The 13,361-nt window shown below is 37.2% G+C and overlaps 1 protein-coding gene and 1 pseudogene across 2 annotated transcripts; both read right to left on the reverse strand.

The window, feature by feature from the left end:
- Window positions 1-38: 38 nt before the first annotated feature.
- Window positions 39-2,305, reverse strand: LOC147276836 (protein DMR6-LIKE OXYGENASE 2-like; annotated as a pseudogene). The gene is made up of 3 exons (XR_015124020.1): window positions 1,642-2,305; window positions 869-1,199; window positions 39-446 (listed from the first exon to the last, which is right to left on the reverse strand). The product of XR_015124020.1 is annotated as a protein DMR6-LIKE OXYGENASE 2-like (transcript).
- A 399-nt stretch (window positions 2,306-2,704) lies between these two features.
- On the reverse strand, window positions 2,705-7,658 carry LOC147276837 (BAT2 domain protein). The gene is made up of 9 exons (XM_086254023.1): window positions 7,240-7,658; window positions 6,696-6,884; window positions 6,292-6,389; window positions 5,584-5,662; window positions 5,306-5,509; window positions 4,968-5,224; window positions 4,233-4,323; window positions 3,912-4,128; window positions 2,705-3,276 (listed from the first exon to the last, which is right to left on the reverse strand). The coding sequence occupies exons 1-9, from the start codon at window positions 7,423-7,425 to the stop codon at window positions 3,065-3,067; spliced, it is 1,533 nt and encodes a 510-aa protein (XP_086110149.1). The 5' UTR covers window positions 7,426-7,658; the 3' UTR covers window positions 2,705-3,064.
- Window positions 7,659-13,361: the final 5,703 nt, after the last annotated feature.

Genomic DNA, 13,361 nt, shown 5'->3' on the forward strand with positions numbered 1-13,361 from the left:
ATCCCAACGGCTTAACCATGCCACAATTTGATAACACATTTGTAAAGGAGAAGTTCTATGCATCTCTGTTTCTATTATAAAGCAAATTTCATAGCCCCTGACCTGATTACATAGCATAAGCACAGTAATCACAAGGGTACTTCAACTTAGCAGTGAGTAAATTTTCAAGCTATAATATATCTTAACTATTCTGGTAACCTAAAATGGTGAATTTGGATGTTCTCCACCTCAAGTTTCTTGAAATCACTGCGGTTTCTAGTAGCGAAAAACTTTCCCCAATTGTATTCCCTGTATATGGCAGGGTTTTCATCATTCACTAGCTCCTCCAAGGGCTTCACCATCACATTGTGGGCTGGGAAGAAGAAGAATGGAATTGAAAACCTTTCTTTCTCGGAATTCACCACCACTCTGTGCTCCACACTCTCATATTTGTCATTGCTCCAAACCTGTACAAAACAAACCCTCTTCACAAAGCTGACAATATGATATATATGCACATCCCATACATTTGTTTCGAACTTTTATGTTGTGTAAAAGGGTCATTTGCAATAACAATCTAATTCATGATTATGGATCTATAGATGTACATAGAATTAATGAGCTTCTAAAGCTGACGTCCAAAACTTGTAAATTTACAGACCAAACTGAAATCTCTTCAATTTCAAATTCAATCTCATTCCTTGATTTCAAAACCGAAACCCCTTTGAACCAACCAAATAGGCAACCAGAATCCCTTCAAAGCTGTTTTGGTCCACAAATTCGCAATATTTGCAGACATTCGCTTTGGGAGCTGCCTCTACATAATATTGTCCATAAAACATGATGGGATATTTCATTTAACTCAAACTACAATGTTCATGAATGGTACCTGAACAATGTCACCAACATTGATGATATAGGCATCTGGGGTGGGTGTAACTGGAACCCATTCTCCATCTGATTTCCGCCTAACTTCTAGTCCTCCGACGTCATCTTGGGCAAGGACAGTTAAGGCGCCAGCATCCTTGTGGCGGCCAACACCTAGAGCTAGGTGAGGGAAAGGACATGGAGGGTAGTGATTGAGTCTCGCCATGCTCATCTGCTGGTCTTTGAAGAAGCCATTGAACCTGTTCTCTGGCTGGTCTAGGCTCAGAGCAATTAGTCCTAACAACTTGTAAGCTAGTTTTTCCACTGCTCTAGCATACTCCTGGCAGACCTCTCTGCTCAAGACAACCAATTAGAGTAAATAGACCACATGCCAAGTTAAAAGGGAAAATGTTAGCATCATGGAATGTTATACAAAACCAGTTTTACATCTGAGAGGATTCAGACCCAATTGCCCTGAAGATTTTTTGTCACTTATGTAGCCCAAATCAGTTTTACATGAATCCAAACATGCCCAAACTTGTAAAACTTCAAAGACTTAGTAAATTGTCTGATGAATCAAGCAAGAAAACCACAGTTCTTATATTGAATTAAAGAGGGGAAAAATAATCAAAGAGGCAGAATTTTTGGACTTCAACTTTGTTATCAACAAAAGCAATCCAAAATTGGCCAACCAACTTTATGCAAATCTTTCTATACCAGCTGATGTTAATTATCTGATTACCAAGCAAAGACCAATTTCAAAATCAGTAACTAAAATAAACAAAAACAGATTACCTGAACTCAGAAGGGTACTGAGGCCACTGATTAGTCAATGTCCTCAACTCCTTATCATCAGGCTCATGTGATGCTGGGACCATAGTCTGATCTTCCACCAAGAAATCAAAGACTTCCTTCCAATCTCTAACATTTTTGGTGTGCTCACCATCATGGTACCCCATTGCTTCACCATGTCTCTCTTCACCTTCTTCTTTTCTTCTACTGGTAAGTCAAAGAATATCTTAGCCACCTTCTCAATTTTTTTGACCAATTCCAATGGTACTCCATGGTTGACAACTTGGAAAAATCCCCATTTTTTGCATGCATGGCCTATCTCTGAGACCAGTTGCTTGGTATCACCATGGCTGCTTAAGACTGAGAGATCGATTATGGGGATTTCATCATCAACTGGGTTTGTGGGTTTGAGCTTTGGCCTCTGGTCAATGTCTTGGATGAAGGCTGAATCAACCTCCCCCATGGCTTAAGATGCAAGGACAGAGAGAGTGTAAAATGGAGTAGAAGGCTGTGTTTTAGCAACAGAGGGTAGTGAGTGAAAGTAGTCCTTTGGTGGAAGAAAGTGATGTTGGTTTGTATATTTTGTGGGTTTTTCTTGGTTTAATTTTCCTTTTGTAGTTTGTACTTTGTACTTTGTACAATGAACATAGACGGTTTTGGGGTGGAGACTGTTGATTGGATAAATAGAAGACATAGTTTGAAAGGGATCACTGTAGGCTTGACAGGTATTCTTAGTAACATGTGGACATGTGGTTGTTTTTCTATGAGTGCCAAACTGCCAATAGATTATTAGTGACAGAGGACCATGCTACAACCTTTACGCGCCCATGAAGCGCGTATGTGCATCATACAAAGCTTTCAAACACAATTATTGCAAAAGGACTGGCTAATTAGTAATTAACCCTTTAGGGGTATGATACAAAGAAAAAATAATACAAATAATTTGCAGAAACTGTTTCATGTTTAATTTCAACTAATATAACAATATGTTGTTTGTTCATACTAGAAAGTAGCTGGCAACTGAAACTTAAAAAACAATTAATGCTTCTAGTAATATTGAAAATAATAATAATAATTTGCTCTGGCCAATCTCGACCATCCAATTATTAATGAGATAAAGAAGGCAAGAATAGCTAATTAACTATATATTATGCCTGTATTTCTACAGTTCTAAGTGATTAATCCACAACACCTTAATTAGATGCAACATATGATCTCTGCCTTCCTCACTGTTCTTAAATCTGTTAGAAATTGCTCAACTTTTTTAAGTTCTAAAAAAGAATCTTCTTTCAATTTCTGTACGAAATCAAATTCAGTGGTACAAAATAACACTTCAAATTATATGAGAACTCAAACCCACCCTAAATGCGACTATTTACAAAGCTAAACAAATATGTAGCTTATGACAAATTAAAGATCCAAGTTCTCAAGCTGCAGGCATAGAAGTCGAAACCACCACATAAGACAAGTAGTGAAGTCCATCCTGGATTTTGGCCAAAGCTGTGGTCTGGTCATCACGGAGATGTTTAGAAAAGGAATTCGCTTTTTCCTGCATTGATGTCTGTGGAAGCACTTCATGCGATTCCGCAGAAGCGCCTTTTATGGCTTCCTGATAAGCTTCAGCAACGTCAGATATGCCTGATTTACCAAAACAAAACATTAGATATGCCTTAAGGTTCATCTAGGCTCAACACAATTATCTGCTATCAAGCACATCTTCTTGTATATTTAATATACAGTTATGAAACTAAACATAAATATGTGGCCAACCATGGTCGAAGGAAAAAAAAAATGGTCATATACCACATCTACATGCTTCAACTCTGAAGAGTAGGGTAGAATAAAATAAAAATGGAAGCAAATTGTACTCGTTCAACTCAGAAGAGTAGGGTAGAAATAGGGTTAACCAATCCACTCAGAGACGAAAAATTATCAAAGACCTCACTCCATCCGCACGCAGGAAAGACAAGAGACTTGCTCTGTAGCCCCTATAGTATACTATATGTGGTTTGAACTTCAGCAGCCTATACAAGGGCCGGCCTATTCAGGTTCAATACTATGTATCCCAGTAGATAGTTCTCTTCTAACCATAGAATTGGCCAGTCAGTTAACAGCTGACCACTTCTGAGTACTTAAGAGCAACAAAAAAGGAGACCTCAGAGTATTTTCCCTTTGAGTATAACAGTGTAAATTGCAATGGCATAATACAAAGCTAGGAAAAAGTAGTTGATTATGAGAATAACCACAGATAAGCAGAGCTTCAGGGAATCAACCTGTGATGAAACTGCTAGACACTGCTTCCACATATCCTGTCATTGTTTGTGCTTTTGATCTGATTAACTTTGCTTTTTCCACAGAATCCTCAGGCCAATCAATATTCCTCAGATCAGTGTCCACATCTTCAACCTGAACTTTGTTTGCACTAGATATGACGGATTTACCAAGCATCAGCAGTTGAGACACTGCAGAACAACACATTTCTGAGAGTCTCTGCAAAGACATATAAGATTACTTCAAAACTACTAACTTGGTCAACAAAAGCAATGCCAAAGGCCCAATAGAATACAATATGATTATCCTAGATATATCCATACATGAACCCCCTCTGAGTGAAGACTCTCTAATCTGCCAGTGGTTCTTTGAATTATATCGTTAACAGCTTGTCCTGTTAAGGCACTTGGGAACCTGAAAAATGTCAAGTACAGAAGATTCTAAGAGGGTTGTAGAAAAGGATATCATACCTATAAAAGTTTAAAACTAATAGAAATAAAGAAGGATATGTATAAAAGAATGAAAATAAAAGAAATAGGGGATAAATGCAATAGAGCAACGTAGGTTAGACTTAGATCATGCTAGCAGATCATCTATTCTATTACATAGAGCCATAACTTTTGGGTTGGTGAAATTTTTAAAAATCCAAACATAACCACACCTAAAAAAAACTCTTACAACATGATTTTAAAGTTAAACAGGGATACAACAATAAAATTAAAAACCTGTAAATAAAATTTTTTAAAAAAAGTTTATTATTTCTGGTCACTACCTATGTTAACTCCAACTTCTATTTTCTCTCCACTACCCCTTAATTTCTCCCTACATTTTTCTTTTTTGTAATATTGCACATACATCTTGTATGCATATTTTACTAGCCTATAGAACCTTACACATCAGATAATGATTAACTGACAAATATCATATGAAAGTCCAAAAAGAAGCAACTAACACAGTCATTCAGGAAAGCCAATAATCTATTACTGATATTCATACAAAATATAAATAACATTTTTTGAAAACAAAATAAAATTAGAAATTGGACAGGGTAAAATTACCCAGCAGCCATATCAGCAGCCTTGCTGAGACTTGAATCATGTAAACTCTTCATCTCATCGCTATTTCCATCAGCTCCAGTCTCTTTCTTCTTGCCTTTATCTGACTCTGGACCATTTCCGTCCAAATCATTATTCAAACTGAAAATCTGCTGGACCTGTTTAAGCTTTCCATCATAGATAGATTTCTGCTCTGATGATAATTTTCCTTTTCTCCGGTTAAATAGTAGTGCATAATGGCTGGACAACGCCTCCAGTTCCTGACAGTATTATAATATAAAAGCTTCAATAAATTTATTCCTTAAGATAACAAGATTTAAACTCAAAGTTAAGAAAGTGACCTCCAACTGTTCTGGACCTCCATATATGTAGAAGCATCTATCAAATCCCACTTCCTCATATAACTGATCCTCTCCAACTTCCTCTTCAGAGTGTTTAGAATTCTTCTCAACTTCAATACCAGTCTCTGTGATCAGTAGATCCAAAGCTTCCTTGCCTACAAACTCAAGTACTTGCATTCCCTTTGAGGTAAAAGCTTTTCCAGTCTGTAACATAAAACCAAGATATAAGCAATGATGTCAATATTAGCTAACAATCCAAGTAACAGGGGAACGCAAACCTCTAATAAGGATGGGGCAGCAGAACCAGCAGGTGCTTGCTGGATAGATCCCGCAAGGTTCACAGCAGAATGCTCAAGCCTAGAGAACATACAACAAGAAAATGAAATTAACAAACGAAAAAGTCAGGGTGTCGTTATAGTAAATAAAAAAAGGTTTCAATTAAAAAAGACTAATTCAATATCAAAAATACTATTCAAGTAGTCACTAGTCTGACAGTCTGGCAAATTGACCAAAACCCATAAAGTGAGAGGAACATTCACATATAATATTTGATCATATGGAACCTGTGTTTTATGTTCAGAAAACCAACCTTGGGGTATTGTCATGCATGATAATCATTGTAAAAAATACAGTAGCGTCTTTTTAAGGATAAAATGAATTCTTTGAACTGTCCAATTCATTCTGAAACCCAATTCCACAAAATAATATCTTTCTATATTTGTATTCAAAATTTTCACAAATATCATCAATTCTATATCTATGTTATAGCCCTCTGTCCCATAGTTCAATATGAAATTATTAATTAGTTAACTGCCCAAGAAACAACAGAAAATATCAGGCCAGTAAGCATCTGTTTATTATCTTTACTAATTTTGATAGAGAACATAACCCAAGAAACTCTCTTCCACATGCAATACAAAAACTAATCTTGATATCTTCTAGCAAAATGCTAAAGATTATAATGCATTCAACTGCAGTGGACATACTTTTGAACTAGACCGGTACCCCCTTTCAATGCGCTTCCTAATGCCTGCCAGGCTCCTGAAGCAAAATTCTCCACAGAACTATCAAGCACCTTCAAATGCTGCAAATATTGAAAAGTTCAAAGCAACAGAATGCTTAGTGAAATACAAAATAGAATGCTTAGTTAGGAAACAGTAAAATTTGCATTAGAGATAGAAATAGCTTTACACGTGATTCATTCAGTACCACATAGGCAATAAATGAAGAAACTTCGAGGTAAGGAACATAACGAACTCAAGAAAAGAAACTTCACATATCCTAATTTTAGAACGTAAGACCAGAATGGATATGATTAGTGTAAATAAAATAACACATAATACTTGAGATAAAAAAGGCAATAGCAACTCCTAATAAATTTAAGACTTGCCTGACCGAGAAACGAATCTCCACTAGCTTTCTCCAATTTATCCAGAGCAGCCTTCCGCTGCTTTTCATGCTCATCTTGGCTTTCCTTTTCAGTATCCCCTTCCTCCTCCTTGGAAGATTCTTCCGAGTCCTCAGCAGGGTTTTGCATGTCAGCAATGCTCTTTGCTGCCGTCTGAGCAACCGCAGCTGCCTGCATGCACAAAAGCACCACTTCACACCATTGAACCACAAAATGCAGCAAGCCTAAACCTCTTCCATTCGAATTAAAGAGAGAAATCTCTGCATATTTTATAATTCAATTGCCACAAACACAAAAAACATAAATTTTTAAAAAATAAACTAAATTTACCAAAGTCCTAATACCATAAACCTATATTCAGATTAACAACGCATACATCTAGAGCCACGAAAATTAGATCCAATCACGAACCTTTCCCCAAAATTATAAACCCTAATTTTCCAAAAACAGAATAAAGCAAGTGAATTTATAATAAAAATGGAAATTCACAATTCACATACATTTATGAAATGGTAGAGATGCTTACATTGCGAGAGATCTCTTCGGCGGCCTTCTGGAGATCTGAGAACACAGAGGAAAATCCCCAGCCTCCCCATCCTCCTCCACTTGTCGCCGGCAGTGCTTCTGCTTCAGCTGCTGCTTTTGCTTCCTTTTCCTCTTCTTGTGGAGGTTTCTTCTCTTCCTCCTTGAGTGGCTGTTTGTCTTCCTCCATTGTTGAAACCAATCAGTCCGCTTGAGATCTTGAGCAGTTGAGGAAATGGAGTTTGAATTTTGAGGAATTTGATCAGATTTTTATTTGAAATGAGAAGCCTTGGAAGTTCGAATGTGTGTGAAGTTTGTTGGGGCTTTTTGTCAGTTGAAATGGACGAAGCCTTACCTCACCTCTGCTTTCATTCAACGTGCTTTCGAAGGCAAAAGAACATAGCCACGACTGTTTCTTTGTGCCAGCAAAACGACATCGTTTGACACTCACACAGACCACCAATGTAGGATATAGTAAACTTCTAGAGCTCTTAGGCCGGTTGGGTTTAGGTTTTGAAAGTTGGGAATAATAATTTCATTCTTAAGTATGTTTAGTAAGTGTAGATATAAGAAATCATTTTATGGCTTATGAGAATTCAATGCCCCAAAGGAGGGAAATGAATCATTCCTCTATCTCAACTTTGGTTTAGTTTTTCCTTTTCATGAGAAAACATTAATGATGTTTTTCAAGACCATTTTACCCCTTTCAAAATTTGAAATTACCAACTCTATCAAAAAACTTGTTTACTTTCTAGCATTACCAAATATAGGAATGAGAATCGAAAGGATCAAGAATTCAGTTTCGCAAATTAAACAGGCGCTTGGGGTTTTTTCTTTTTAAAGGCCAAATGAAGGCTTGTCCACACAAAAGGGCTGGTTGCTAAGAAAACTCGGCCCACTTTTTAATGAGCCAAGCAATCACCGAGTGCTCGGTGTTTTTTTTATAAAAAAACATTATTGAAATTTAGGGGTGGGCACGGTACGGTATGGTACGGTATGAGCCCCATACCGATACCATACCGAAATTTTTATTCGGTACGGTATCGGTACGGTATGGACATTTTTAAAACTCGTACCATACCATACCAGTGTTCTATAAATTCGGTATGGTTCGGTATGGTTTCGGTATATACCAACATTTTAAAATTAATTTTTTTTTTGTCAAAAAACAATATTTAACAACAAAAAAGAAATATATATATCAATGCCAAAGAAAACAACAGGAACCACCATATAAAGAAAACAACAGGAACCACCATATAAAGAAAATGTAAGCATGATAATGAACACACTGCATCTCTGTTTTAGAACGTAAAAGTAAGCAACATAAGGCAATAAGCTGTTTGGTTGTAAATGGAAGTAGTAAATGGAACTACAGAGAGCTTTTGTTTTCCCTTCCTCTTTCACCACTACATAACTCGCACTAATATGCATAACACATCACCTTGAGACAGGGCCATATAAATTTGCATAACAGAAGAAACTGATAAATTGACAGAACACAACATAAGGCAACATGGACAGCAGACCAGCAGTGATGGCCAGCTGCAAGGTCTTGGCCAGCAGTGAGCTCAAACATGCTATTTTAGTATTTTCCCTTTCCCTTTGCCTTGACTTCACTTGCATGTTCTACACAAAATGGATCATAAAACAAATCAAAGATATGGCATTAAGTCCCCATTCAATAACTTCTCCAAAATGTATCACCTAATAATATATTAAGTAGGCAGTGAGAGATTTAATTGAATGCTTGCTATACAGTACAGTGTTTATTTCAGTAGCTAGCTAGCATCAATATTGCCGAATAGTATATACAATCCAATGTTAATTATCTATATCCATTCTTAGGTAATTAACCACAAAATCATTGGTTTTTTTGGGGGAGAGATCTAGAGATCGAGATGGAGAGAAAACACAAAGCAGACTTAATTAATTTCTAGCTTTTTGGTGCAAGCCCAGCTCTATTTTTTGCTACCCTAAACAGCAACCTTTCCTGAATCTACATGCATATAAGAAATGGGGAAAACTAACTACCATGAACATGATCAACACAAATTTGCACAGATTAGCAATGCAACAAGATTTATATACATATATATATAACTGGGGATATTGGAGCTAGTATTGATCAACATCAATTAATTACTGGATAATAGTAATAAGATATAAACATTTATCATTTAGCTAGTTTAGGGCAACATAATTAAAATTCATTAATTCAATGCAAACTTTAAAAGCAAGCAACAAAGCAAAGCAAGTAATTATATTTACAAAACATTACCTGATTCTACACCTTCATAAAATTCAAGTTCTTCAATGCAAGGTTCATCCTCCAAGCTGGAAATATCATCCCCACTCAACCAATTTTGCATACAAATCAAGGCCTCCACTGATGAAGGAGTTAATGAACTCCTAAATGAATTTATGACTCTACCCCCAGTGCTAAAACTGCTCTCTGATGCCACTGTTGATACTTGAATTGCAAGAACATCACTTGCAATTGCTGCCAACACAGGGTACTTGGGACCGTTGAGCTTCCACCACAATAAAATGTCAAAACTTTGGGTTGTGTATTCTAAAGGATCCATCAAGTATGTATCCACTTCATGTGCCACCACTGCCTCATTGCTCTCTTCCACCACCTTTCTCCAATCATCCAAAATATCATCCCTCCCATTATCCCTACCCTCCTCATCTTCTACCATATAAGTTGCAGCACTAGTATTGTGTGAATTAGAATCCACATTACCTCTCAAGTGTATGCCACCATCTACTTTTGGACCATACTCTTCATAAAGGCTCATCAACACTCCTTTCATCTCTTTGGTTTTCAGCTGCACCTCTTCCTCATCAAACCTCTCCTTCCTAAACAAATGAGTTATATGTCTAAGCTTAAACCTTGGATCCAACACAAGTGCAATCAGCACCAGTGGGTTCAGATCATTCAATGAGCCAAAATACTTGTTATATTTGCCTCTCATGTTGGCTGCCATGTCAGCCAACACTCGTTCAGTTTCATCACCAGTGGCCATCTCAGGTGTCACAAACAACTTGTCAATTGCATGTTCAATAGCAAGAACATCATGAAAAGTTGTGTGGATAGTGGGGTGCAAAGATGCACTAACCCTTAAAGTCACATCATAAAACACTTTCAAAAACTTTACAAACACCCTAGCATTGTTCCAATCAACCTCACTTGGTGGCCCAATCCTAAGCCTCCTACTACTACATTGAACCACATTGCCATCATCATCAAATTCTTCATCTGGTTCCTTGAAGTAAGCCAAAAAGGTGCTGCCCTCATCCTCCACCATTCTTGTGAAAGCCTTCTTAAACTTCAAGGCTGCCTCCAACATTATAAATGTTGAATTCCACCTTGTGGGGACATCCATGCATACAAGACCCTTGCTGGTCAGTTTCTCCTTCTCCACAGAAGATTTAAAATATTCTAATCTTTGTGGAGAGGACCTTACATACTTCACAGAATTTCTAATGGCCAAAACAGACCTATTAAGCTTCTTCAACCCACTTCCCACTATTAAATTGGTTATGTGAGCAACACATCTCACATGCAAGTACTTCCCACCCAAAACGGCTTGTGATTTCTCCCACATATTCATTTTAGACCTAACCCAGTCTAAAGCTACTTTATTTGCAGAAGCATTATCAACAGTTATGGTCAACACCTTCTCTATTCCCCACTGTAACAAACATGCCTCAATAAGCCTCCCTATAGTGGTCCCTTGGTGATTAGGAATCACACAAAAGTTTAAAACTCTTTTGTGCATCTTCCAATCCTTGTCAATGAAATGGGCAGTTAGCACCATATAATTGCAGTTTTGGACACTTGTCCAAGTGTCAGTAGTTAGGCAGATCCTATGTGCACTCAAATCTTTCATCAAATTCTCCTTATGCTCATCATACATTTTCAGAAACTGCCTAACTATAGTTCTCCTGCTAGGTATTTCAAACATTGGGCAAGCCCTACTACAGAACTTCCTAAAACCCTTCTTTTCTACCACACTAAATGGCATCTCATCTAGTACAATCATCTCAACACAAGCCTCCATCACATCACTCTGCACAAACCCCTTAGAAACCATCTTGTTACCCTGACCCTTATCACCACAAATAATCTTTTGGTTTTTGTTTTGGTTTGGTGGGTAATACTTGCACAGTTTTCTAATGTGGGTACTCATTCCTGATGTCCCATTTAGAATAGGATCACATGCATAATCTCCTAGAATACCCTTAGGACAATATATGCATTTAGCTCTCTTATATATCACTTCTACCTCTATCATCTTCCCTGATTCATCTTTTTTTTTTCTTTTTTTATTACATCATACTGTTTAAAATGCTCCCAAACCCAACTACGTTTGGTACCAATACTAGGTTTAGAAAGGGGATTCAGCTCACTTACTTCTGTTGCAGATTGAATGGGTTCTCCCACTGTTGCTGGAGGTCCCAATGGTGAGGGTGAGGTTGCTGGAGGTCCCAATGGTGAGGGTGAGGTTGCTGTTGAAGAACAAGCAACCCCACTATGCTGCTGTGATTGAGTTTGAGACTGCATCAACAAAATCACAGAAGTACAGAACATATCAGTGAACATATCATCCCTATTAAAAATGAAGAGAAACCCAATTAAAAATGAAGCCCATTGAAACCCACACTACTAGAAAAAGTGTTAATTGTGGCGGACAGTGCTGGCGGATTAATTCTGTCCGACGCGAATACTATACTATTCCTGGCGGACACATAAAACCGCCAGGATTACTCAATTGTGGCGGATTCAACCGCCAGAATTACTCAAAAGTGGCGGTTATATCCGCCAGGATTAAATAAACTCAATTGTGGCGGATTTAACCGCCAGCATTACTCAAAAGTGGCGGTTATATCCGCCAGGATTAAATAAGCGGGAAAATTCCCGCGTTCAGAAGGCCCGTTGACGGTCAAAGTCTAATCCTGGCGGATTAGACCGCCATCACATTTAATCCTGGCGGTCCAAACCGCCAGGATTGCTCTAACCACTTACATCGTCCAGTCTCCCCCCCTTCTTCTCTTTCACTTCGCCGCATTTCTTCTCCTTCTCCTTCGCGTTTCTGCTTCTTCTCCTTCGCCAGTTCTGCTTCTTCTCCTTCGCGTTTCTTCTCTGTAAGGTCTTCTTCTTCCCTTCTTCCCTTCTTCCCTTCTTCTTCTTTTCTTCTTCTTCTTTTCTTCTTCTTTCGTTCTTCCTCTTCGGAATATCTTTTTATTTTATTTATTTTGTTGGATTATTTTCTTTTCAGGTGCGGCATTTGGAACTCGATTGGCTGGGGTTTGATTTGGGTCTTCCTTCGTTTGAACACGATTGATTTCAGGTTGATTTTTGGTAATTTTGTGTTGATTTTGGGTCTGGTTTTAGGTGAATTTAGGGTTGATTTTGTGTCTGATTTTGGTGCAGATTGGTTGATTTTTAAGCTTTTGGAACTCGGTTATAGCGAGATTGGATGCGATCTGATTGCTCCTAGGTTGATTTTTCAGTTCAAACAGATCTGATTTTGAGTTTCTGATTTAAGATTTTGGGTTTCAAATAGATCTGATTTTGGGTTTCATTTTTTTTTTTTTTTTCAGGTTCGATCTGTAACAAAGATCGATTGGTGTTTCATTTTGTGCATCCTTTGATTTTTAGGTTGATTTTTCAGTTTTGCCTTTGATTTGGGTCTGATTTTTTGTGTTTGATTTGGATCTAAACTATGATTTTTTGTGTTTTATTTTACAGGCCAACCCTTTGGTGCAGCAAGGTTTGGGCGTAGATTTTGATTTGGCAACAAGGTTTTTCTATTTCCTGGATATTTGTTTTTTGTGGTTGATGTTGATGTGTTGTAGTTAAAAATTTGTTAGAGCTAGAAATATGTTAAAAATTATTTATGCTTAGTTTAATTGATATATATATATGTGTTAGATTTGTGTTTATTTTGTCATATATTGCATGTTAGTGTTAATATATTATTAGGATAGTATGAAAAATATTAATTATTTAGCTAACATACTATTTAACTTTAAAAATTCATGTATCAACCTTAAAAATAAAAATTATAAGAGAAATTAATTTATTAATTTGTTCCTCCTAATTGGTGAATTTAA

This window comes from Dryas octopetala, chromosome 8 (assembly GCF_963921425.1).
Source record: "Dryas octopetala chromosome 8, drDryOcto1.1, whole genome shotgun sequence".
In the NCBI taxonomy this organism is placed as follows: Eukaryota; Viridiplantae; Streptophyta; class Magnoliopsida; order Rosales; family Rosaceae; genus Dryas; species Dryas octopetala.